We start from the raw sequence: 26,509 nt of genomic DNA, 5'->3' as shown, positions 1-26,509 counted from the left end.
AATTAAGATAAAACATTTCTAACCAACACAAACATATATTTAAATTTTTCTTTTTATTTTAATTTGAGGTACCTTTGTTGACATTATTTATTATTTTAATTGAAGCATTTTTTATTAAATATGCTTTTTACTAAAACAACTTTTTCATTCATAATATTGTTTTTTGTGGGTTTTTTATATATATATATATTTTGATTGAAAATAGTTTTGATACTGAAGCAACTTTTCTCCTGATCCAAGCAAATGTTATTCTTGATGAACAATAAAGAATCAAAAGTACCTCCTTAGGTTTGAAGTTCTTGGACCACACTGGAGTTCTTACCGTTCTCCTTGTAGCCCATCCCCAGGATGACCTCGGGGGCTCTGTAGTATCTGGTCACCACGTAGGGGGTCATCATGAAGCTGGTCCCGGCGGTCCGCGCCAAACCGAAGTCTAGGATCTTAAGGGTGCAGTCGGACTTTACAACTATATTGCTGGGTTTGAGGTCCTGGACGAGGAAAGACACGTTTATTGTTATTGTTAATGTTTTAGTGCATCTTTCAGTCTTTTACACGCCTTTGACCAATTAAAAATAGTAATAAGTGAGAAAATATCAACACTACCATATATTACAATATTTCTTTATACAATATTTTTTATTAATATCTATAAAACAATGTATCAATATATAAGTCCATCCTGGTTATTTAAAGAAATATATTTCAATTAAAATAATCCCCTTTTTAATTTACAATAACGTGCAAAAAACTCTCAGTGTTTGTTGGGATCCTGTCAACGACTGAGGACGAGAGGATACAGCGGACTCAACAGACATGTATTAAATAATAATCCAGATTTAAAAACTGAAAACAGAAAAACAATCTACTATTTTAACGTGTTTTATTAAGTGATTTTAGCATCACTTCTCTGACTCAGTTTTTGGAAAAATATCTGTGACAGTAAATTTACTTAATTTTTGTTAAAAGTTATATATCAGATTTAATATTGAATACATGATAGGGCAGTGGAAGACACGTTTAATATTATGACTACACATAAAAAAGTACACTCCTGTAGTGTGGGTAGATTGTATTTACTAGCAGTAGTTCTAAACTCAACACAACTGTTTCTACACACCCTGTGAATGATGCCTGCAGTGGTTGTAAACGACACACAACTGTTGCTACACACCCTGTGAATGATGCCTACAGTGGTTATGAACAACACAACTACACACCCTTTGAATGATGCCTGCAGAAGGACACACAACTACACACCCTGTGAACGATGCCTGCAGTGGTTATAAACAACACAACTACACACCCTGTGAATGATGCCTGCAGAACGACACACAACTACACACCCTGTGAATGATGCCTGCAGTGGTTATGAACAACACAACTACACACCCTGTGAATGATGCCTGCAGAACGACACACAACTACACACCCTGTGAATGATGCCTACAGTGGTTATAAACAACACAACTACACACCCTGTGAATGATGCCTGCAGTGGTTATAAACAACACAACTACACACCCTGTGAATGATGCCTGCAGAAGGACACACAACTACACACCCTGTGAATGATGCCTGCAGAAGGACACACAACTACACACCCTGTGAATGATGCCTGCAGAAGGACACACAACTACACACCCTGTGAATGATGCCTGCAGAAGGACACACAACTACACACCCTGTGAATGATGCCTGCAGTGGTTATAAACAACACAACTACACACCCTGTGAATGATGCCTGCAGAAGGACACACAACTACACACCCTGTGGATGATGCCTTCAGAAGGACACACAACTACACACCCTGTGAATGATGCCTGCAGTGGTTATAAACAACACAACTACACACCCTGTGAATGATGCCTGCAGAAGGACACACAACTACACACCCTGTGAATGATGCCTGCAGAAGGACACACAACTACACACCCTGTGAATGATGCCTGCAGTGGTTATAAACAACACAACTACACACCCTGTGAATGATGCCTGCAGAAGGACACACAACTACACACCCTGTGGATGATGCCTGCAGAAGGACACACAACTACACACCCTGTGAATGATGCCTGCAGTGGTTATAAACAACACAACTACACACCCTGTGAATGATGCCTGCTGAGTGCAGGTGTTTGATGCCACACAACATCTGGTAGAGCAGGTACGACATCCTCTCGTGGTCCAGCTCCATCTGGATCACCTGGCACAAGTTGGCATCCATCAGCTCCATCACTAGATATCTGAGGACACACAACACAACACAACACAAGTATTATGGGAAAAGAATATTTCTTTATTTATGGATTCATTTTTTGTTTTTTTAAAAACTGGATAATTTTTTCAATTAAAAGAATTGAATATTAAAACATAGATAAACAATATTTATATATATATATTTCAAAAATACAGTTAATTATTGTAATTTTTTAAAATTATGAAAGTAATTTTCTAATTAATGGATTGTATTATTTATTTTTTTTTGACACAGTTTGATTTTCTATTTCCAATAATCCTGAAATACATTTTCTGAATTCAATTGTTTTCATTCCTAGACTTTTAAATGTATATAAAACGTTAGTATAATAGAGTCACCAGACAATACTGTAAAAGTACAGAGTTACTTGAGTGAAATTTCAGTCAATCATGGTGAGACTATTATACCAACAATTTATATTGAATTTAAAAGGCTACGAATTAAAATATATTAAATTTTGGAGATTTATTTTTTAAATATTGGGAAAAGAATATTAAACTCTATGTGTAAAAACATTTTGAAAATATTTGTATATAAAAAAATATATATGTTTCAATAATCACATTTTTTTAATTGAATAATTCCAAAATTTCAGTGTATGGAAGTATATCAGTGCCTAATTTTATCATTTTTTCTTGAAACTTTTTCCTTGTTTTTTTAACATTCGATTTTTTTTATTTTTTAATAATTGAATTCAAAACTTTGTCTATTGAAACATGGATTTTTTAATTCAAATATTTTCTAAATGTTTTCACTCATAGAGTTTGATATTCTAATTCCAATAATTAAAAAATAAATCTCCTGAATTTAATATTTTTTAATTCATAGCCTTTTAAATTCAATATATATTGATGGTATAATAGAGTCACTATGATTGGTTGAAATGTTATGTAAGTATATCAGTGCCATCTCAATAGTTGAATAGTTTGATTTATATATATATACTGTATATATAATAAATTTGGCACTGATATACTTCCATATGTTTCAATTATTTCGATTGTTTTTTTTTTTATTTTATTTCCATTATTTATTTAAATGCAAATAATAAACGGTATTTTTGAATGATTAAAAAACAATAAATGTGAATTTAATTTGAGTTTAAATCAACTACTGCTGGCACTGATTCACTTCATACAGCAGCTCCACAGACAAATGAAAAGTTTTATTGTCGCAGCAGTTGAAGGCGTCAAGAATCAAACCAATGGTTTCATTTCACTCAAAGTTCGTAAAGGTCGTAAAGGTCATAAAGGTCATAAAGGTCGTAAAGGTCGTAAAGGTCGTACTCACACATCTTGGAATTCCTCTAAAGATTTCTGTGGCGTGAAGACGTTTAATAAACTGATGATCTGAAAGAGAAGAAGATCATTAACTTCTACAAACGTTAGTGTCGCTTTCTAACATATTTATTATTTTTTAAATGTATATTTTTGCTACGTTTCGAACATGAATCTCACGTTTTTGTGGTTGACACACTTCATGAGCACCAGCTCTCGATATGCTCTCTTGGCGTGGGTCTGGTTCTGGAAGGGTCTGCTGAGCTTCTTGATGGCAACATTGCGATCCAGGACCGCGTCGTAGCCAGCGCTGGAACAAACAAATGTTCATCCCATCAGTGGATTCTAACCTCACACCAGTGAAAGTGGAGCTAATGGAGCTAATGCTAAAAAAACACAATCCAACATGTGAGAGCTGCGATGCTAACCTCATGCTAACATAACAAGTACCTCAACTAGCTAAAGATAAACAAAACAAAAAGATTATTTACCGACAATTAAGGTTCTGCCCACAAAGATGATAAATAAAGGAAATATATTTCGGCTGCTAAAGATTTTTTAAATATATTTTAGGGATTAAAGAGGATGTATAGATTTGACCAAGCTAGGTGAGTAACGGAGCCATTTATATATTGATTTTTTTTTTCAAATAATACTTATTACAATCATAGTATTTTTTTTTTTTTTTAATAGTATTTTACAAATTAATTTTCTTTTTTTTCCACATAGTTTGATATTGTAATTCATACAGTATATATGAATTATATTTTTAAATTAAAATAAATGAGTTCTAATTATATTTTTTTCAAACTATAGCCTTTTAAATTTTTACTTCATGCCGATCATCATATAAATATTTTTTTATATTGAATTTAAAATACTAAGGAAAATAAATTAAAAAGAATATGAAAGAATATGTTTTTAATTTTTGGAATTAAAATATCAAACTCTAAGTTTAAAAAAAAAGCAGGAATTTGGAAAATATTTTTAAAATGTATTCAATATTGAAAAATAAAAATAAAATAAAATCAGCCTTTAAAAATACAAATAATTTAAATTTAGGAATTATTGAGTTAAATTAATCAACAAGAAGCTTCCAGGTTCCAGGGTTGAGTCATTACTTGGGTCACTTAGGTCAGTCTGTCAAACTGAGCCTGAGAAACCTGGGTGTTGTTTTTGATAAAGACATGTCTCTTGTTCAACACTGAAGAAAACTGACCAGAAACTGTTTCCTTCAACTGAGAAAAATCTCTAAAGGTAGGAAAATTATGTCAGAATACGATCTAGAAATCTAGAATCCATGCGTTTGTTTCATTAGACTAGGGTAACAGTTTATTTTGGTGTCTAAACAAGAAGGATGTGTCTCGCCTGCAGTTCATACAAAACTCTGCAGACAGAATTCTGAGTCGCTCTAGTAGAAGAACTTACATTTCTACGATCCTTAAAACTCTTCACTGGCTGCCAGTTTCTTTCAGGATCATTTTAAAATTCTGGTTCTTACTTTCAGATCTATTCATGGTCAGACCTTCCATCAGTGATCTGATCCAGACTTACACCCCAGCTCGGGCTCTGAGGTCTGTGGATCAGAATCTACTGATGGTTCCTGAACTTCAGGACCAGAGGAGAGAAATCCTTCCAGACTGTTGCTCCTAAGCTTTGGAACCATCTCTGTGTTTGATGATCTACTGACTCCTTCAAGAAACATCTGTGTTTGATGATCTACTGACTCCTTCAAGAAACATCTGTGTTTGATGATCTACTGACTCCTTCAAGAAACATCTGTGTTTGATGATCTACTGACTCCTTCAAGAAACATCTGTGTTTGATGATCTACTGACTCCTTCAAGAAACATCTGTGTTTGATGATCTACTGACTCCTTCAAGAAACATCTGTGTTTGATGATCTACTGACTCCTTCAAGAAACATCTCAAAACACTTTTATTTGTGCTTTTTTCTTAACTTTCTTGTTTCTCCTGTGTTTGTCTGATGTGTCTTGATCTTTTAAAGTATATATTTTAACTGTGTATTGTTTTGATTGTTAAAGCGCCTTGTGACCCTGGTCTAGAAACATCTTTACAAATAACATTTACTTACTTACTAACATAGAAATGAACGACATAATAACAGTTTCAAAATTGCTTTGCTCTTTTTTTCCTCAAACGTTCTGAGTGTTTCTGACTCAAAAGAGCCTCTGATGATCCAAACAGACGAGTTTCATCTACAAAGAGCCGTGATCTGAAGCATCTCTGGGAAGAGAAGGTCTCGGCGAGCGAAGCAAATAATTCATCAAAGCCGAGAGAACATCTCGCTGATGGTGAAAGTGCTGCGAGTGGGTTTGACTCTGCTGTCGTGCCTCGGCGATGGACGACGCGTCGCCATGGCAACAGCAGAGCCTTCACGGACGACCATCCGTCGAGTCGAGCCCAGAGATACTGTGATGTCACGACCAGCTCAAGTACTTAGAGCCTCAGATTCCAGGACTTAGCTGTGACTTATGAGAAGAAGAGGCGAGATCAGATGTTTAATGACGCACATCTTTGTTCTGGTTCTGATTTAACACGACATGACGGGCGGGTTTTATCTTTAGTATCTTTAAACATACAGACATCGAAGTAAAATCGCATAATAAATCCAATAAAATAAATGTTACATTACATTTGTGTCATTTAAGTAAGAAGTGATTTCTTTCTCAGAGCAGGGTTTACAGTTAAAAGGCTCTATATTTAATAAAAAGTGGAATTAGGTTTTACTTGGTTGCATTAAAAACATAAAGACAAGATGTCTGGATCAGTGGTAGATGATTAGATTCACTTTATGTACTAGATTTGCCAGAAGAAATAAGGAATAAATAAAAAGAGGCTTTAATTTGATGTGATAATTAAAAATTGAAAAATTATGAAATTATAAAAAAAAAAGCTAGAGCTGTTATTTGATTTCATATCATTTTTCATTCATGGTTTTTAAAGAAAAAAATCATCATATAATATTTCCTTACATTTAATTTGAATAAAATAACATTTTTTTAAATATTCCCCAAAAAAGGAATAATTAATCTGCCGACGTCGTTTTACAGTCCTGCCTGTTTATTCACCAATTAAATTAGTGAAATTACATTATTAAAAAAGGTTAAAGCAGTAATTTGATTTAGTATCATTTTTCATTCATGGCTTTTAAAGAAGAAAATAATCATATTTATTTTTTTAACAACAAAACATTAATGAAATGCAAGTTAATCACTTACATTTGTTATTTTCATCGTATAATTATTTCCAAAAACCATTGTTTTAAATATTCCCCAAAGAAGGACAAAATAAAAAACGAATAAAAAAAAGATGACCTGAATAAGTTAAACGATACAATCCAGTTTTAATTAAAATATAATAATATAAATGATTAGTTTTACTGTGAACTTACAAGGGTCACATGAATGCATTCAAAGGTCCACATGTGTGTCTGTTCCGTTGGTTCTACAGAAAGGAATACAAACTTTTGTGCCGCAAACCAAGAGTTTGTTGTTGAAAACTCTTTTCATTGACTGAAATTTAATTTGCACATAATGTTTTGATAATGTTTATTTTTGTTCCATCTTAAGAATATTATAATAAAATGAAAGTTTTATTCAGTTATTTCCTAACCATCTACAGAAAGTGACCCTTGCTCAGGCTCCATAAACAACTTCATCCCAAGGGCCATGAAAGGCCCCTTGACTACACCTGTGAGCCCCTTGTTCTACTGGGACTGTTACGATTCCCTTTCGTAACATTTTATTTTTTGAGACACTTCCTGTTTTGCCCTTCTTTCCTCTTGTTTGTCGGAAATTATGGGGCGATTCCGAAAGTGTTAGTCAGAAGGTTTGGAGATCATCCTTCTTTCTTATAATTCCGGACTTTCCACAGGCCGGCGTCAGTTCGTTTTACATTTCTGCCTCCTTTGACGTTAACACTTTTATTTGCCAATTCAATTGGTGTTTTTTGGGACTCTTTGGAGTCTCTTTGTGTTTGCGATTTTAGTCACTCTGTTCTGGTGAGTTGTATTTAAATTATTTATTTTCTCAATTTTCTCTTTCTTTAGTGGTTCCACTCCGTCCTGGACTTCCTCATTTATAATATGGCATTATTTGGATTTCCTCAGATTTGTTTGACCGTGAGACAGAACTCTACCACCATCTCTTTTTATTTTAGCAGTGTGTCTTATGTGAACCGATTTGTAGATGATTATATATCTGATTATTTGAACGTTATAAGTGCATCGTCTCCGGCTCCTTCCTTTGACATCTCCTGACAGTGAAATTTTAAGTCGGAATTTCACTTGTGCAGCATTTTTTTGAAGCAAATAGAGCAAGAAAATAATCTGATATGTTCCATAAATCCCTGTATATGATCTAAAACAGCCAGATTTCCTGGTGATTAAGCGAGTAAAGAGATTACTTTAATCTAATCTTCTGAATTATACGACAGGAAGTACGTTTTAAATCCATCCACGTCTACATCAATGTAACTAGATATACAGTACGATGTACAGTAGATCCACGATTATCGCAGAGTTACCTTCTTTTACACAGATTAACAAAATCCACTTATTGACCACTTAATATTTCCATTGTTGAATTAACCACATTTATTTAAACATTAAAACTCATCATTACGATCGCATATGAGGTGTCATCCCTCTCAACAACCCTCTCAGTGATGGTGACTTGAACGACTCCCGTAATGCTTTGCCGCCCAGCCAACCAATCACAGGTGTAAGTAAGTAAGTAATATTTATTTATATAGCGCTTTTCGAGACCAGGGTCACAAAGCGCTTAGACAATCGAAACAATACTCAAAAAAGTACATACTTTACTGATCAAGATAATACTGAGAACAACACAGGAGTTCGAGAAATTCAAGGAAAAGCCTGAACAAATAGAAACGTCTTAAGATGTTTCTTAAAGGAGTCAGTAGATCCATCAAGCGCAAAGAGAGAGAAGATCGTTCCAAAGCTTAGGAGCAACAGCCTGAAAAGATTTCTCTCCTCTGGTCCTGAGCCGTGTGCGTGAAACCATAAGTAGATTCTGATCCACAGACCTCAGAGCCCGAGCTGGGGTGTAAGGCTGGATCAGATCAGTGTGGATCCCTTTTAAGAAAACAACATAAATCTAAATACAGTATCGTAGCGACCAATCCTTAAATATAGTAGTGTGTAGAAAGGCATCATGGGAGTTCCTCCAACTAATAAAAAAAAGTTGATCTGTTGTTAAAAAAAAATCTCATATTTGTAAAATAGATAGACTTAATATTCAGCGTCAAACACACCACCTGATGGCAGCACCGAGTCAGTTTTATTCTCTCTCTCTTCCGAGCGCGTCTAAATATTTCGCTTATCTCCGTGAAATGGTCAGAAATCCCAACATAGACGTTTCCGTCCTGCTCCAGCGGATTTGCAAGTTCCCCAAAAATCGCTTCGCAACGGAAGACGAGGAAAGCCTGAGGCGTGGAGGAGATGGAGGCACAGCGAGGAAGGAGGGGAGTCGGGAGGGCGAGTGGGGGACACGAGGGGGGGTCAAGGGTCGGGACTCGGACGATACATTATAGGAAAAACTCGGATGTCAGAAGAAAGGATCATAAGGGGCGTGGCCTGTAGGTGCGCGTGATGCTAGCATTAGCGCGAGTCTTGGATCAGTGGAGTCTGAGCCACGTATATATTTTATTAGTTTGTTTAAGCACTTTGTGAATCTCGTCTGGAAAAGCGCTCTATAAATATAAATTACTTACTTACTTACTTACATTTTTTTTAATGTCTGGGCCTTCGTGAGAAGAATCTTAATGATAAGAAGCTCTTTATGAAGTCATGATGAAGGATTCTGTGTCTATACTGTCAACCATGTAGCCTTCGCTATAATCCTCACTCGACCATCGACACTCAAGTCAATATGTTTCACCAGAATCAAGCGGAAAGTAAAAGAGCTGAACATATAAAAACAAGCAATAAAATCAAGATAGATATGTTAAAATTATTATTAAAATTTGTATTATTAAAAAAAAAAACCACAAGAATGCTATGATATTATTTGTTTATATTTGTATACATACAGTAGATAAATATATCACACAAATACTCTTAAAAACAAAGCTGTGTTAGATAAAAATTCTGAAATTGTAAAGTGTGTTTCTGTATCCAAGCTCGGAGTATATAAAGTAAGTAAGTAAGTAACAAAGGGTGAACAATGAAATGATGTTAAGTACATCACTGACATCAGGAGGTTGTTTTAGGTTTGGAATTTAACATTTGAAATGTTAAAACTCAATTTTTCTTTTTACATTATTTTATTTTATTAAATAATTTCTATCTCTGTTATTTATTCATTTTTTATTAAATCCATTTTTTTCAGAAATTTACGCATATAGTTTGGTAGAATTTAATAAACAACATTTTTTTTTTTTTTAACTTTTATTTGTAGCCTTTTAAATTCAATATAAACATGTTGGTACAATAGTGTTAACATTTCCCCTTTTTTTTATTTTATTTAATTTTTAACAATGATTTCAATTCAGTTCACTTTATTTTAACCATTCAATTTACAATTTATGGAATTTATTAATTTAATAAAACAAATTTAACCTTTTTAAATTGAAACGATTAATTTTGTATACAATTATTTTCTTTAATTAAAAATAATTCAATCTTCAATGTTTTTATGTCACTAATACACTATAGATATGTTATAGCAAAAGTAAAGTCACCATAACATTCCTTATATAATGTGAATTAAACACTAGAGGGTTCTTGTCTCTAAATAACATGATTATTATAATTTCTCTGTTGTTAAAATAAAAGGGGAAAAAATACAATGTTTTCATTAATGTCACATCTTTACTCACTAAAATCAGTGCAGCCATTTGTGCATCTTTACTCATACGCATAGTTTAAAATAAATTTGAATCATGTTTTTTTTTCCAAGTATCCTTTTTTTTCTATTTTATTTTAAGTTTAATGACATCATACATATGCTAATTATTGTTTTCTCTTTCCACAACACGCTAAATTGTGTATTTTTCCACCATTAAAACGTACACAATTGTTTCCTAGCAAACAGTTTTTCATCCGCTTCCCTTCGTCGCTGGTTTTAATTGATGTTTGGCTGGAGCTTCACCTTCTACTTCCTCCCTGGACTAATAATAACCTCCTTCATTATTCATGGACTCACAGATGTCTCGTCAGCGGGGGGCTCTTCCTCGGCAACACCCCTCAGGTGTGACCATCCTTCCCGCAAACACGAGCGACGGTGAAAACACGAGGGCGACGAGGACGACTCACCAGACGATGCCCTGAGCTCCAGACCCGATGGCCTTCAGGTTCTGGTAGCGCTTCAGCACGGTGAAGGTGGAGTCGCCCACCTCCACGCTGTAGAACTGGTTGTCCACTTTGCTTTTGCTCATGTTGTAATGCTGGGCGATATATGACACATCCACTTGTTTTCCAAACCCCTGTCGCAGGAAACAACACACGTGAGCAGAAGGAACTTTTCGGTCCATTTTCAGCAGAAATCAAATAAAATTGAGGAGAGTTTTGCACCAGTTCTCTCCTGGAAGCGTCAGATTAGTGACGTGCAGTTTGTAACATGCTTTTTAAGAAATACATACATGCTCGACAGCGATAAATACAAAAATCACTACAAACATTTTCATTTTATTGTAATTTATCGATCATCGAGTGACTGACTATAAAATAAATATAGAAACACAAAAAATAATTGGTAATAATTCATTTGGTTAAAATCAAGCTCACTGTACGTTTTATTATATTAATGCTTGAATTTATTTATTTAATTTATAATTTAATTTAATTATTTATATATTGAAAGGTTGAATCGTTTTTTAGTTGTTTTTTTATACGATTAAAAAAAAAATTAATCGAAAATTTTCAATATATAAAAGTTATAATAGAGTCACCAGACAGAACCAATAGATTACCGAGTTACTTGATCCAAATTTCAGCCAATCAGGGCAACACTATCTTTTTATATTGAATTTTTAAATGTTACAAATTGAAAAATATTGAATAATATTTTTCAATTAGTTGAACTTGAAATTCAAACTCGATGTGTAAAAAATGCATTCATTATTAAAATGACTATTTTTTTTGTAAAACAAAAACGTAATATAAAAATGATGTATTTAAAATATTCACTAAAAAATGATTAGATTTTTCATTATAGAAATGATGTAATCAGTCCAAAGAATAACTGCCTAAAAATACAACAACATTACAATGAAAAATTCAACATTTCATGATTTACTTCCATAAACTCCTGGCAACGATCACATGACGTGAAAGTTGTACCAAAACATCACCAGAAGATAAGACGAGTCATTTTAATGCTAAATTTCTTTAAATTTCGTGAAAATAATGCCTTTGGTTCCTCTTCTGATGAACCACATTGATGAGTGACCTCATAGCATAAAGGAGGGAGAAGAAAAACGAGAAAATTATGGGAAAAGAAGGATATAAAATATCAATAAAAAAAATTAAGGCTAGATACATATTCCATAGAAGCACTTTTTTTATTTAGGAAAATACTGTTTCAATTTCCATTTGAATTATTTTGTTGGACAATTGCTGTCACAAAAAAAAGAAGGGAAAAAAATTGAGAATCAAACTAGTAGTGAAAGGATGTTGTTAAAATGTGTATCTTTTTTCCTTTGATCTATGTTTTTTATATATATCTGGTAGTGAAACTGTAATAAAATAGCAAATAAAACAGTTTTGCTGGAGAAACATTCATCAGGAAAGAGAAAAAAAATGTCCAAAGTTAAACAATTTCTGCATATTTTCACCTTTTAATGAAGCGTTGTTTGAAAATAATCTTTCCTGATGCAATGGTTTGCATTAAAAACATGCTTGAATAAGAAAAAGTGCCCAAAAAAGAATAGAAAAAAGAGGTGAAGCGATTCAAATCAACCTGTGCAGGTGGAGTCCGGCCATGCAGACGGTGACGAAGGGAACTTATTACTGTACCTTTGTTTACCTGTAAGGGACACACACCTGACAAAAGGCAATCTTCACATCCAGGATCGGTTGACTGAAGTTGAATAAGAAATGTCTGCTCATAAATACCTGCGACACACAAGCAGAGAAGAAAACGGTCAGAGATTCACACCTTTTTACACACATTAGGTCTTAAAATAATAATGAAATGATGTGTGACCCACGAACTCTGTCGTAAAATGTATAATTTCTGTCTCTTAAAGTCTTTCATTCAGAGAGTTTAAGATTGAAACGGGAAACTAGAATAAAAAATGTGACTGAAAACAATTTCACAAACTTGACATTTAAACAGGATCTTGATCTTCAGTCAAAATTATTCCGCAAATTGCATTTAAATTTTGATTTATCTATGAATAAAAAATGAAAATTAAATACATGAAATACATCATTCGAGGATAGAGTAGATAAAAATCATAAAAATCTATTTAAAAGAATGTTCTTTTTCAATCCAGGCTTCTGTGATCATTAATTTGAAATTGAAGATAAATAAGCAGTTTTTATATAATTGATCATTTTTACTCAAAAATGCCATAAAATAAATAAAATGAAAAAAATAATTAAAAAACGAATTCATTAAATTAAGCCCTTTTTTCCCTTTTATTCTTACATTTCCTTCACAGAATAAAACAATACTGACTTTATAGATAATATACATATCATTTAAAGAATGAAAATATTAAAAACATTTTACATTAAACACCTGGAACAAAATTCCACACCTTAAAATATTTAAGAAATAAGAATATATTTGATTTAGTTCCATGAAAAAACACGTGAAATACATGAAATATTTGGTAAATCTTTAGATTTATAGCAATGAAATGAAGTGATTTAATAAAGTTGTATTGACCTGTAAATGATATTAATTCATGGATAAGTGAAGGAAAACTTTCAAACTGACAGTCAATGAGAGTAAATGACACATTTTAATTTCAAATCGTTTTTCTTATGGTCATTATTAGTGATTTAAAGTCATTTTAAGGTGGAGATTCTTTCAACGTTTAAAGAGCTGAAAGGTCTGGTGACTCGACAGCGTCTTCTTCATCAAACATCAGTGACTTTATCTCCAGCAGTTTCTCTAATGAAGTCACAGGAGCAGCTTCTGATTTCTGTCAATCCTGGGAGACGAGAGCAGCTTAAAAAAAGAGAGACGAGGGACACGGTCCAGAGATTTAGGTCTATTTCCATCTGCTGCTGAAATATAAATCTCACTTTTGTTCATTTGCTTCTCTCTTGTCGTGAAGAACAGAGGAGATAGAGGGAGGTTCGAGAGGGAGGTGAAGAAGGACATGAAGGTGCGACAAGGAAGGATTATAAAGGGAAGTGGAGGATGCTGAGTTGCCGTGGCAACCGCTAATGACGGTAGAGGAAGATTTTAGTCATGTTGGAACTGAACTTTCTCGAGGTGAAGCTGCTTTTATTACCATTTTCTTTTTGTTTTAGTATTTCTATCTATTATTTTTATGTTTGTATGCTATTGTGTTAAGTGTTCATGGCGCCCCCTAGATTCTTGTACAATTAACTTATATATTATATTTTTTTATTTAATTGTAGCCATTTTAGACTTTCTTTATTTCACCCGCTGTCTTCTAACGCTGTAACTTTTATCTAAAAATACATTTCCTTGAAGATGAACAACAATATTTTGGACTTTAATTCTGATTATTTTAGGCGTAAAACAAGGAAACCAAATATAATATATATCTTTTGCATATCTTTTGCTCAAATAAACTTTTTTTTTCTCCTCTAAACACGTCAATTTACTCACGGAATCTGTGTTCTATTTGTTTTGCAATCACTTCCCTTCTCTGTTGCATCATGGGTAATAATATCAACATCTAGTTTTCGGTGAGAGTGAAATACATTCTTTAAAGTTCTTTAGAGCCAATAAATATTAGAATCAGAACTTTCTTTTAGGGTCAAAATAGAATAAAGAATAAATTAAAATTAGATCAATAAAATACAAGAATTCAGAATAGAATACGAGGCATGACCATAAAGTGGCGTATAGATAATAAATGACGCAAAATAAAATATAATAAATTCAATTCGATATCTTGCTGTATAAACTGAATTTAGACTCACAAACATGATGAAATAAAAGATTAACATTGAGATATAAACAAGAATCTACATAAGACCATTGTTTTACTTTACATATGAATTGTTCAGAAGTATATCAGAATATTAAATTGTTGAATTTAACGTTTCAAATGTTAAAACTTTTGCTACTTCATCGATCAGTCATGTGACTACCTGTGTATCGCATGATTGGCTGAAAGTTTGATGAAGTAGTTCGGTACTCGTTTGGTAATGTCTGGTGACTCTGTTATACCAACATTTTCTTATTGAATTAAAAAGACTATGAATTTAAAAAAATAATAATTTAAAAACATATTTTTGAATTAATACAATAAGAATATCAAACTCTATGTGTAAAAAAATATATAAAAAAAATCAAGATTTAGAAAAAAATTAAGCAATTTAGTAGTTATTGAAATGTATTTATTAATAAAAAAAAAGAAATGCTTTGAAAAAAAACAACATTTAACAACACATATAAATAACTTGCTTACTTACTTACAACACAATAAAAACCTTCAACGTTTCAACATTTAAATTTCAACCATTAAATATTCTGACAACACTGATGTTCATAAATGTTTTCTCATCTTTGTCTCGATCCTTCAAATTCAAATAAAAATAAATAGGTTCAATATTATCATCAATATGGCGTCGTGTTTAAACCGACAATATCAGCAGCAGCAACAAGGCTAAATCTTTTTAAAGCAACTGCACATTGTCCTTTTAAATGAATTAACGAAATAAATAAATAAATGAATGAGTGACAGACGTGATGTAAACGTTGACCTGTTAGATTAATGTCAGTGGAGGGGGGGGTTAAAGGGGGGGGTTCGGCTCTAATCTGCAACCATCTGTGAGCTTCTGATTTTAAATGTCAGAGCGAAACATTGGAGGATAAATCATTGTATTATGGTATGGAACTGAGAACGAGAACGACATCGACAGCAATGGAAGAGAATTTAAAATGTCGAAGCATCGATTAGATCTCATTTCAAACTGTTAAACTAGTAAAACGTAAAAGTTCCTCAACAAGACCATGTTTTCAACTTATTACTTTATAAAGTTGCTCTGAAATCTGGGCAAACGAAAGGTTACGAGAGTCCATTATGATGTAATAATGGCTTCACTCCTCCTCCAGCTGTCATCCCGCCCAGCTTTGTTTATACAACGAGTGCCTTGGAGGTGGAGACTTCTCAGGATTATTGACGCGCAGTGACAAACCTCCATGTTTGACTAATCACAGCAGAGTGGGTGTGGTTATGGTCAACAAGATTTAATCTCCATAAAGTGTTTTCAGTGGGCGGAGCTTAAGATCATTTTATAATGTCAATATTTCAATGAAAAGAGGGTTTTGTACAAAAACACACACTGATGATACAATAGAGTCACACATCACAACAACACACACACACTGATGATACAATAGAGTCAAACATCACAACAACACACACACACACTGATGATACAATAGAGTCACACATCACAACAACACACAAACACACTGATGATACAATAGATTCACGCATCACAACAACACACACACACACTGATGATACAATAGAGTCACACATCACAACAACACACACACACACTGATGATACAATAGAGTCACACATCACAACAACACACGCACACACTGATGATACAATAGAGTCACACATCACAACAACACACACACACTGATGATACAATAGAGTCACACATCACAACAACACACACACACACTGATGATACAATAGAGTCACACATCACAACAACACACACACACACTGATGATACAATAGAGTCACACATCACAACAACACAAACACACTGATGATACAATAGAGTCACACATCACAACAACACACACACACTGATGATACAATAGAGTCACATATCACAACAACACACACACACTGATGATACAATAGAGTCACACATCACAACAACACAAACACACACTGATGATACAATAGAGTCACACATCACAACAACACACACACACACTGATGATACAATAGAGTCACACATCACAACAACACACACACACTGATGATACAATAGAGTCACACATCACAACAACACACACACACTGATGATACAATAGAGTCACACATCACAACAACACAAACACACACTGATGATACAATAGAGTCACACATCACAACAACACACACACACTGATGAATCAATACAGTCACACATCACAACAACACACACACACTAATGAATCAATACAGTCACACATCACAACAACACAAACACACACTTACACACTTAAATCCTTATTAAAACAACAGTGAATTCCTGGCACAGACAGAATCAAATTGTCACGAATGACTCCCATGATCCTCTGCTCTAATCTGCCTGACAGAGATTTTGCATTAATGATGATAATCTGATCAATTTACCGCATCAAGTCTGTGGAAACCACAGATTCACTTTGAAAGTCTGATCTACAAAAGTCCGTCTCAGTCTTGACTCATTTGAGCCGTTGAGTCAAAGAGAGACTGAAGGTTTGTTTTTAAAAAGTGACAAATTGTGAGATATTTTCAAAGGTCAATATGATTTGATGCTGTAAAGTTAAACGAGAATAATAAGAATACATTCAATAGTTGATCCATGTTTATTCATTTATTAATTATTTCTATTTCTCTCATTTATGTACTTGTACCGTGAAAAATACCTGATAAGGTAAATAATGAAGAATAACTTTCTGTTAAAGCAACACTATGTAAAATGTCATCATCTTTTTCATTTGTTCATATTTTCAGTAAAGATTTATTTTATTTTTAATAGCCTTGAATCATGTAGTAGTACTATTTATTTAACCGTGATCTTTACTACGTAACCTTGTCTGGACGGAGAGTAGGTGAGTGTCATGTGACCACGGATCTTCTACAGTATCAAATGTTAGAAACAGGCGCAGTTAGAAACAATCACAACATTTGCAGTTACACTATTCTGACACTAGGGGAGCAAGAAACACACTTTTAAAAACAACCTATGAGGCCTTTAAATCTGCTCCAAATAAATATTACTTTAAATGTTACTTACATACTTTTAAAGTGTGTTTCTTTTCATTTACTTTGAGGGACAATAAATACCTTTATTTCAGTTGTCAGGGAGATTTAACAAAGAACATGATTTTTTTCAATATAAATATTAATTACTTTAAAGAATAAATAAAAATACACAAAATGGCAAAAAATAATAAAAAAAATTGCAAGTAATTAAAACAACTTAGACAAAAAGAACATTTAAAATTAGGTATATGTTTTACTTATATTAATCAGACTTATGAAAACATTTGTATTACTCAGACTTGTTCAACTACAAATATAGCTAGGGTTGTGTATTGTCACAAATCTTTTGATACACTAGTACCAGGATACAAGGTTAAAGAAATCAAATTTATACAGTATTTATTATATTATATTGTGATACTGTAGGAACAAGGATATATGTGTAGAATTGTCAAGTACTTGACTCTGGTGTTATGCTAGTGTAGTAACAAGTATATATGTGTAGTATTGTCAAGTACTTGACTCTGGTGTTATGCTAGTGTAGTAACAAGTATATATGTATAGTATTGTCAAGTACTTCACTCTGATGTTGTGCTAGTGTAGTAACAAGGATATATGTGTAGTATTGTCGAGTACTTGACCCTAGACAAGGGTCACAAAGTGCTAAACAATCAAAAAATACCCAATAAAATAAGAACTAGGATTGAAATAGCAAGAATTTGGCGATATGATACGTATCACGATACAATTTATTGTGATATATTGCTATACTGTAGGAACAAGGATATATTTGTAGTATTGTGGAGTACTTGACTCTTGACGAAATCGTAACTGCAAACATCATCTTTAAAAGCTGCTAGAATCTCACTGTATCCTCTCGTCCCCAGTCATCACTGGGAACTCACAGGATTTGATTGTTCCTTCAGCTGCGAAGGACGTAACAACTGCTGCCACCTATTGGTTGAAAGTTTAATTGCAACACTAAAATGAAACATAAAAAGGATTACAATGAAAATAAAATATAACGTTTTTTTGTTTTTTTAAAAATCGTTACAGTTCTGTTATATGTCGATACAGTTTTGCGATATTTAAGTGTAACAATATTCTCCCTAAATAAAGCATCTTAAATTCCCAATTGAGGATTTTGACGTCAACATGATCTAATGGCTGCTTAAGACGAATGAAACGATGAAACCATCTGTACGTCATCAACATATAAAGATGTTTCATTGTTTAGATTCTTCGTCTGTCGTCGTTTCTCCTGATTTTCCAGAAGGACTTCAGACGTCGAGGGTCAGAAGTTGATTTACGCTGGAGAGCGTCCACCAGAAACATCTTGTCGACGTCAGGATCTGGTCCTAGAGTCCGTCCCTCCCTTCATCCGGGCTGAGGCCGGCTCCCCGCCCCCCCTCCCCGGAGCTCCACTGCGAGGGGTGAGTTCAGCAGATCCTGCAGCATCTCAGAGACTCAGGTCTCGACGACTCGGATCCAGAACATGATCATCCATCAGTGACTTCCTCAGAAAGACGTCGTCAGACAGTCTGTCACACATTATAATGTGTGACAGACTGTCTGACATTAGTCTCTCTGATGTGAGACACGTGGAACTCATTATATAAAGAAGGGCGTTTGTATGGAAGTACATTAGTGACAAAATTATATTGATTTAATCTAACACGTCAAATGTAAAATGTATTTTTGTTTTTACAAGCATTAACATAAGTTTGTATGTATATATAATTTATAATTCTTAGTATCTTGGTGGCATCAGAATATTGATTGGCTGAATTTAAGTAGTATTACAGTCTGATGGATGTAAAATCAAATCTTAATAACAAAGTGTGTATAGAATGATTGACAATTTACTTGCAAATATTCATGGTGTTTGTTCATTTTTGTGTTGCAGTTAAACTTCAGGCCACAGCTAAAGGAACAATAAATCCCTGCAGGATAACTGAGGACGAGAGGATACAGTGACTCCAGCAGCTTTTAAAGCTGATGTTTGGACATATTTTGGTTTGAAAACAAATGAAAGCAGTTACGACTTCGTCAAGAGTCATGTGGTCTGTATATACTACAACACCAGAGTCAAGTACTGGACAATACTACACATATATACTTGTTACTACACTATCACAACACCAGAGTCAAGTACTGGACAATATTACACATATATACTTGTTACTACACTATCACAACACCAGAGTCAAGTACTGGACAATACTACACATATATACTTGTTACTACACTATCACAACACCAGAGTCAAGTACTGGACAATATTACACATATATACTTGTTACTACACTATCACAACACCAGAGTCAAGTACTAGACAATACTACACATATACTTGTTACTACACTATCACAACACCAGAGTCAAGTACTGGACAATACTACACATATATACTTGTTACTACACTATCACAACACCAGAGTCAAGTACTGGACAATATTACACATATATACTTGTTACTACACTATCGCAACACCAGAGTCAAGTACTAGACAATACTACATATATATACTTGTTACTACACTATCACAACACCAGAGTCAAGTACTGGACAATATTACACATATATACTTGTTACTACACTATCACAACACCAGAGTCAAGTACTGGACAATACTGCACATATATACTTGTTACTACACTATCACAACACCAGAGTCAAGTACTGGACAATACTGCACATATATACTTGTTACTACACTTGAAAAGTTGTTCAAAACAAAAGAAAAATAGTGCAGAGACGCCATCTAGTGGACTGTGAACATAATGACACTGTTTCATGAAGCTACAGTTTTAAGGAGGGACTTTGACACACAGACGGCACAAACAATGAACTTCCAACATTGAGTTCCTCATTTTTCTGTTTTATATAATGTGAAGGTGTTTGATCGGATCGTCTAATTATTATTGTTTTGTATTTTTGTGAGTCCTGTGTAATTTGGTGTGTGTTTTATTTTACTTTTTCTTCTAATTTTTTATATCTGCAAATGGGTGTTATATGTTTGTTTCGTCTTGCTTTCTGAACATTCCTAAATAATAGGAAAGAACATATATTCGTATAATTCCTTATGTACATATATATACTGTACATACCTACATTTTGTGTGCAAATATATCAAGTACAGATACTGATATTACTGGTCTAAATAAACATTGATAAGTGTGTACTTTCTCTATTAAAGCAATAAATAATCAATTGTTGACTTTAAACACGATGTATAACCTTTTGTGTCATTAAAACATTATTCAACTCAAATAACAATATTCGCTCCACGATAGCGTTGAGTTCTTTCAAGTCAGTGATCCAGAGGTTCATGGAGTTTAAGTCGCGGTCGATAGAAAGACTGACAGATGGAAGGTCGACCTTGAGCCGTCGTGTCCAGATAATAGCATCAGATGTTTCAACGTACGAACCATTATGTTTGTTATCCTTCATTAGAAAAGAGGAAGAAAGACGAGATCACTGTTTATGCCGAAGAGGAAGGAAGAGTATCGCCAAGAGCTTTTAAAAACATTAAGAAAACTTTTACCAACTGATGTCATTGAGTTTAACTTTTTAATCAAGAAAAATATGAAACTAATGACGTGATAAAAATCATGAAACAACGACATGAACATTTACATTTATGTCATTTATTTCCTGTTAAAAAGCTGCTCATGATCTCTTTCTGTTTTCAAATGTTGAACATTTTTTGTTTATTCATTTTTTTTTTCAGTCAACTTTCTCTGATGCAACACGTTGCAAAAGTTTAAGATTCAAACTCATGTAGTTAAATAGATTTAATAATATTGAAGCCATTTAAGGTCAATAAGAACTAAACATATGAATAGATGAAGAATACAATTCTACAAAAATAAAAGAACGAGATCTATTTTTAAATATTGCTAATACCACAGAATGTGCAGTTTAGTGTAAGTTTATAAGAATGGAATGCACTTAATCCATAATTAAATAAACATTTATGTTTTGAGCAGCTTTTCTTTCATTTTTACACACAATCACACAGTGATGGCAGTAGGCTGCAACCCGGCAACTCACAATCAGGATCTTTCTCAGCTTGCTACAGTCTGAACCATGTCGCCCGTAACAAAAGACACATTTAAAATGTTTAACAATGGATGGATGGATGGATGGATGGATGGATGGATGGATGGATGGATGGATGGATGGATGGATGGATGGATGGATGGATGGATGGCTGGATGGATGGATGGATGGATGGATGGATGGATGGATGGATGGATGGATGGATGGATGGATGGATGGATGGATGGATGGATGGATGGATGGATGGATGGATGGATAGATGGATGGATGGATGGATGGATGATGGATGATAGATGGGTAGAAAGATGGATAGAAGGATGGATAGAAGGCTGGATGGATGGATGGATGGATGGATGGATGGATGGATGGATGGATGGATGGATGGATGGATGGATGGATGGATGGATGGATGGATGGATGGATGGATGGATGGATGGATGGATGGATGGATGGATGGATGGATGGATGGATGGATGGATGGATGGATGATGGATGGGTAGAAAGATGGATAGAATGATGGATAGAAGGCTGGATGATGAATGGATGGGTGGATGGATGGATGGATGGATGGATGGATGGATGGATGGATGGATGGATGGATGGATGGATGGATGGATGGATGGATGGATGGATGGATGGATGGATGGATGGATGGATGGATGGATGGATGGATGGATGGATGGATGGATGGATGGATGGATGGATTGAGGGACAGATGGATGGATGGATTGAGGGACAGATGGATGGATGGATGGATGGATGGATGGATGGATGGATGGATGGATGGATGGATGGATGGATGGATGGATGGATGGATGGATGGATGGATGGATGGATGGATGGATGGATGGATGGATGGATGGATGGATGGATGGATGGATGGATGGATGGATGGATGGATGGATGAGATCAAATCTATTATATATAACATAACACATATTATATTTAAAGGTACAAACTATCAAATCTATTATATATAACGTAACATCTATTATATTTAAAGGTACAAACAAACACCTGAGACGTGAGCTTCACATCTTCTATTAAAAGACACAAAACAAAGCATCAGCTTCTCTCCATGGTAACAGAAGAAAACTCTAATTTTAGACTAAAAAAAAATTACCTAGAATTGAGTCAAACTGAGACTTTTTCACTTCAACACTGACGATCGTCGCCTTCTTCAATATTGTGTGAATCAGGCAACAACTGCTGCGAGTAGATTAGAAGGAGCCGCGAGCCTCGAGTGTCAAACAAAACAAATGAATGTTTGTCGCAGCAAATCCTGTTACGTAACATCTGTTGTTGACAAACTTTTACTGCTGCGGGACTTTTAAATGTGTCCACGTCTTTGATCCGTTTATGTTTATGTTTATGTTTATGTTTATGTTTATGTTTATGTTTATGTTTATGTTTATGTTTATGTTTATGTTTATGTTTATGTTTATGTTTATGTTAGTGTTACTTTTTATGTTTATGTTTATGTTACTTTTTATGTTTATGTTTATGTTTGCTTTTTATGTTTATGTTTATGTTACTTTTTATGTTTATGTTTATGTTACTTTTTATGTTTATGTTCATGTTTATGCTTGTGTTTGTGTTTATGTTTATGTTTATGCTTTTGTTTGTGTTTATGTTTATGTTTGTGTGTATGTTTATGTTTGCTTTTTTGTGTATGTTTATCTTTGTGTTTGTGTGTATGTTTATGTTTATTTTTATGTTTATTTTTTGCAATTTAACTTCTGGCCTCTAGATGGCAGCACGATCCTTATTTTTTCTTTTATTTACAAATCATATTTTCATCTCGTTGTGTTATTGTTTATATTTCAAACAGGTGACTATTAATTAATTATTCTTTTTTAATTTACAATTAACATCCAAATATTTAAAGCGTTTGTTCATGTTTGTGTTGAAATACTTAATTTCGTCCTCCGCAGCTAAAGGACGAATGAAATCCCAGCGATGACTGAGGACGAGAGGATACAGTAGACTCCTAGCAGCTTTAAAAGCTAATATTTGGACATATTTTTGTTTCTCAATAAATAAAAGCAGTTACGAGCTAATCAAGAATCATTTTGATGTATTGAATTAAATATTTTTTACATTGAAAAGTATATAAAAAGGAGGCACTGAAATACCTTTATTTTAAATTCATTGGGTTCGGAATAAAAAAGTATTACATTTTGATATGTATACATTTAATTTATTTGAATAACAATATAAAACTATTGTGGAAAATAAATTGATTTCAAAATGATTCATATATTTACAGAAATATTAATAAATATTTGAAAAATATAAAAATGATTTTCAAATATAAATATATTCAATGCATTAAAAAAAATGCTGATATACTTCCACTGATAAAAACTAAACAATAGCAAACACTGTTATTCAATGAAAACTGACTTCAAACATTGACCATTTATCGTTTCTGCACTTTTCCACCTCGTGAACTTCATAAACCTTGAGCAGAAAACTAACATTTTCTAAAAACCTCTACAGGCCAGTTTTCCAACATCTCCCTGCGAGTGAGGCTGACTCAGGTCTTCACTGCTGACTCAGAAGAAAACCCTGAAGATCTTCATCAGCTCCATGTTGTTCACCGACTTGTAGTCGCAGCACTTTTTAAAGAGTGATTAACTTGAGATTTACGTCTGTTTCGTGAACATCCTGAGAACAGAACAGACACTTTACTACTAATGATAGCGCCACCTGCTGATCCACCGAGCTATTTACAATTAACTTGCAAATATATATTTTTGTGTTAGCATTTAAACTTCCGGCCACTAGATGGCAGCAGTCAGTACATCTTCCGCAGCTAAAGTGAGGATAAAATCCCGGCGATGACTGAGGACGAGAGGATACAGTGACTCCAGCAGCTTTTAAAGCTGATGTTTGGACAAATTTTGGTTTGAAAACAAATGAAAGTAGTTACGACTTTGTCAAGAGCCATGTGGTCTGTAAATACTACAACACCAAAGTCAAGTACTGGACAATACTACACATATATACTTGTTACTACACTATCATAACACCAGAGTCAAGTACTGGACAATACTACACATATATACTTGTTACTACACTATCACAACACCAGAGTCAAGTACTGGACAATACTACACATATATACTTGTTACTACACTATCACAACACCAGAGTCAAGTACTGGACAATACTACACATATATACTTGTTACTACACTATCACAACACCAGAGTCAAGTACTGGACTATACTACATATATATACTTGTTACTACACTATCACAACACCAGAGTCAAGTACTCGACAATACTACAAATATAGACTTGTTACTACACTATCACATCACTAGAGTTAAGTATTCGACAATTCTACACACATATGTGACTATGTTGTGTTGATATACGTATCATATCAACACAACAGATTTGTTCTATTACATGCTTTGAATCTAGAGAAACAATGAAATTCCGCTCGATTCCGGCGATGACTGAGGACGAGAGGATGCCGTGGACTCCAGGAGCTGTTAAAAGATTTTTGGACGTATTTTGTTTTCAAAACAAAAGCCAGTCAAGTACTCGGGCAATTATACAAATATCTTCTTGTTACTAGAGCATCGCAATCTTTTATTTCAGATTTAGATTCATTAATAATCAACTGTTGAAGTTTTTTATCACTTCAAATGTTTTTATACTATTGTTTTTTTTTTGTATTTGTAGTATTTTACTTCACAAAAAGTGTCACTTAGGTGATAAATAAGTTGACGATTTTCTCAGGTAATGCTGAAAAAATAATAAAAACATATTTGGAAAGTCTGTTTAGTTGGCTATTTTTAATTGAAAAAAAACGTTTATTGTTTTTTTATTTTCATTTATTATTGACCAAATATAACCTTAGGTTAATATATTTCTATATTTCATTTTCTTTTAATTACAAATCATATTTTTATCTTGTTGTGTTATTGTTTAGTTAGGTTAGGATGTTATAGATAGGTGTCAATTGAATGTTTTTTTAATTTTTTTTTTATTTACAATTTAAATCCAAATATTTACAGAATTTGTTCATTTTTTTTGTTGCAAATAAACTTCCCGCCTCTAGATGGCAGCAGTCATTGCATTGTTATTTTTTGTTTTATTTACAAATCATATTTTCATCTTTATGTTTTATAGTTTCTATTTTAAACAGGTGACTATCGAATAATTATTAATTGTATTTACAATTAACATGCAAATATTTACATCGTTTTTTCATGTTTGTGTTGCAATTAAACTTCTGGCCTCTAGATGGAAGCAAATCATATGGTATGGTTTTTTATTTTTTATTTATTATTTACCAAATATAACCTCAGGTTAATATATTTCAATATATTTGATGTTAAGCCATAGTGAAGTAGAACTAAAAAGGAAATATAGGTTTAAATGCAATATTCTAGTTAGATATTTTTTTAATTATGATATCAGTGAGTGATGTCGAGTCATTCATGATCTTTCTGTCCTGTTTTGATTCAGTCAATCATGGAACTGCTCGTGGTGTTAAACAGTGAAGCCTCCAGTCGTGATCATATAACCACAAATATCAATTATTCATGCATGAAATATACACTTTCAATGCAGTTACTTTCTGCAGCACTTATCCGTCCACGAAGGTGAGCCTCGCCCTCGCCGGCAGCCAAAACACCACCAAAGTGCATCATTAAATATCCCAAGATTCATTCTTCCAACAATGTCGCTCCTTGTTGCGTCGCAGAATAATTCCGCAGGTTTTGATCTCATCCTGATGCCGACTCTCTTACATAACCTGGGA

General features: G+C 33.7%; 1 protein-coding gene across 5 annotated transcripts in view; it reads right to left on the bottom strand.

The window, feature by feature from the left end:
• Positions 1-26,509, bottom strand: part of mapk10 (mitogen-activated protein kinase 10) — a 43,738-nt gene that overhangs the window by 13,551 nt on the left and 3,678 nt on the right. For 4 of the 5 annotated variants that reach the window (XM_087790627.1, XM_087790625.1, XM_087790626.1 and 1 more), the window contains exons 2-7: positions 12,564-12,635; positions 10,836-11,005; positions 3,716-3,845; positions 3,549-3,607; positions 2,106-2,244; positions 323-488 (exon numbers count right to left, since the gene is read on the bottom strand). In XM_087790627.1, coding sequence (XP_087646753.1) covers positions 323-488; positions 2,106-2,244; positions 3,549-3,607; positions 3,716-3,845; positions 10,836-11,005; positions 12,564-12,635 — 736 coding nt within the window. Of the gene's footprint in view, positions 1-322; positions 489-2,105; positions 2,245-3,548; positions 3,608-3,715; positions 3,846-10,835; positions 11,006-12,546; positions 12,636-26,509 lie in introns of all 5 variants that reach the window. The other variant, XM_087790629.1, reaches the window with a different exon arrangement.

This window comes from Callionymus lyra, chromosome 5, assembly GCF_982586985.1.
Source record: "Callionymus lyra chromosome 5, fCalLyr1.hap1.1, whole genome shotgun sequence".
Taxonomy (NCBI): Eukaryota; Metazoa; Chordata; class Actinopteri; order Syngnathiformes; family Callionymidae; genus Callionymus; species Callionymus lyra.
The sequence above is the reverse complement of the archived record's forward strand: the minus strand, read 5'-3'. Positions and strand labels throughout refer to the sequence as shown.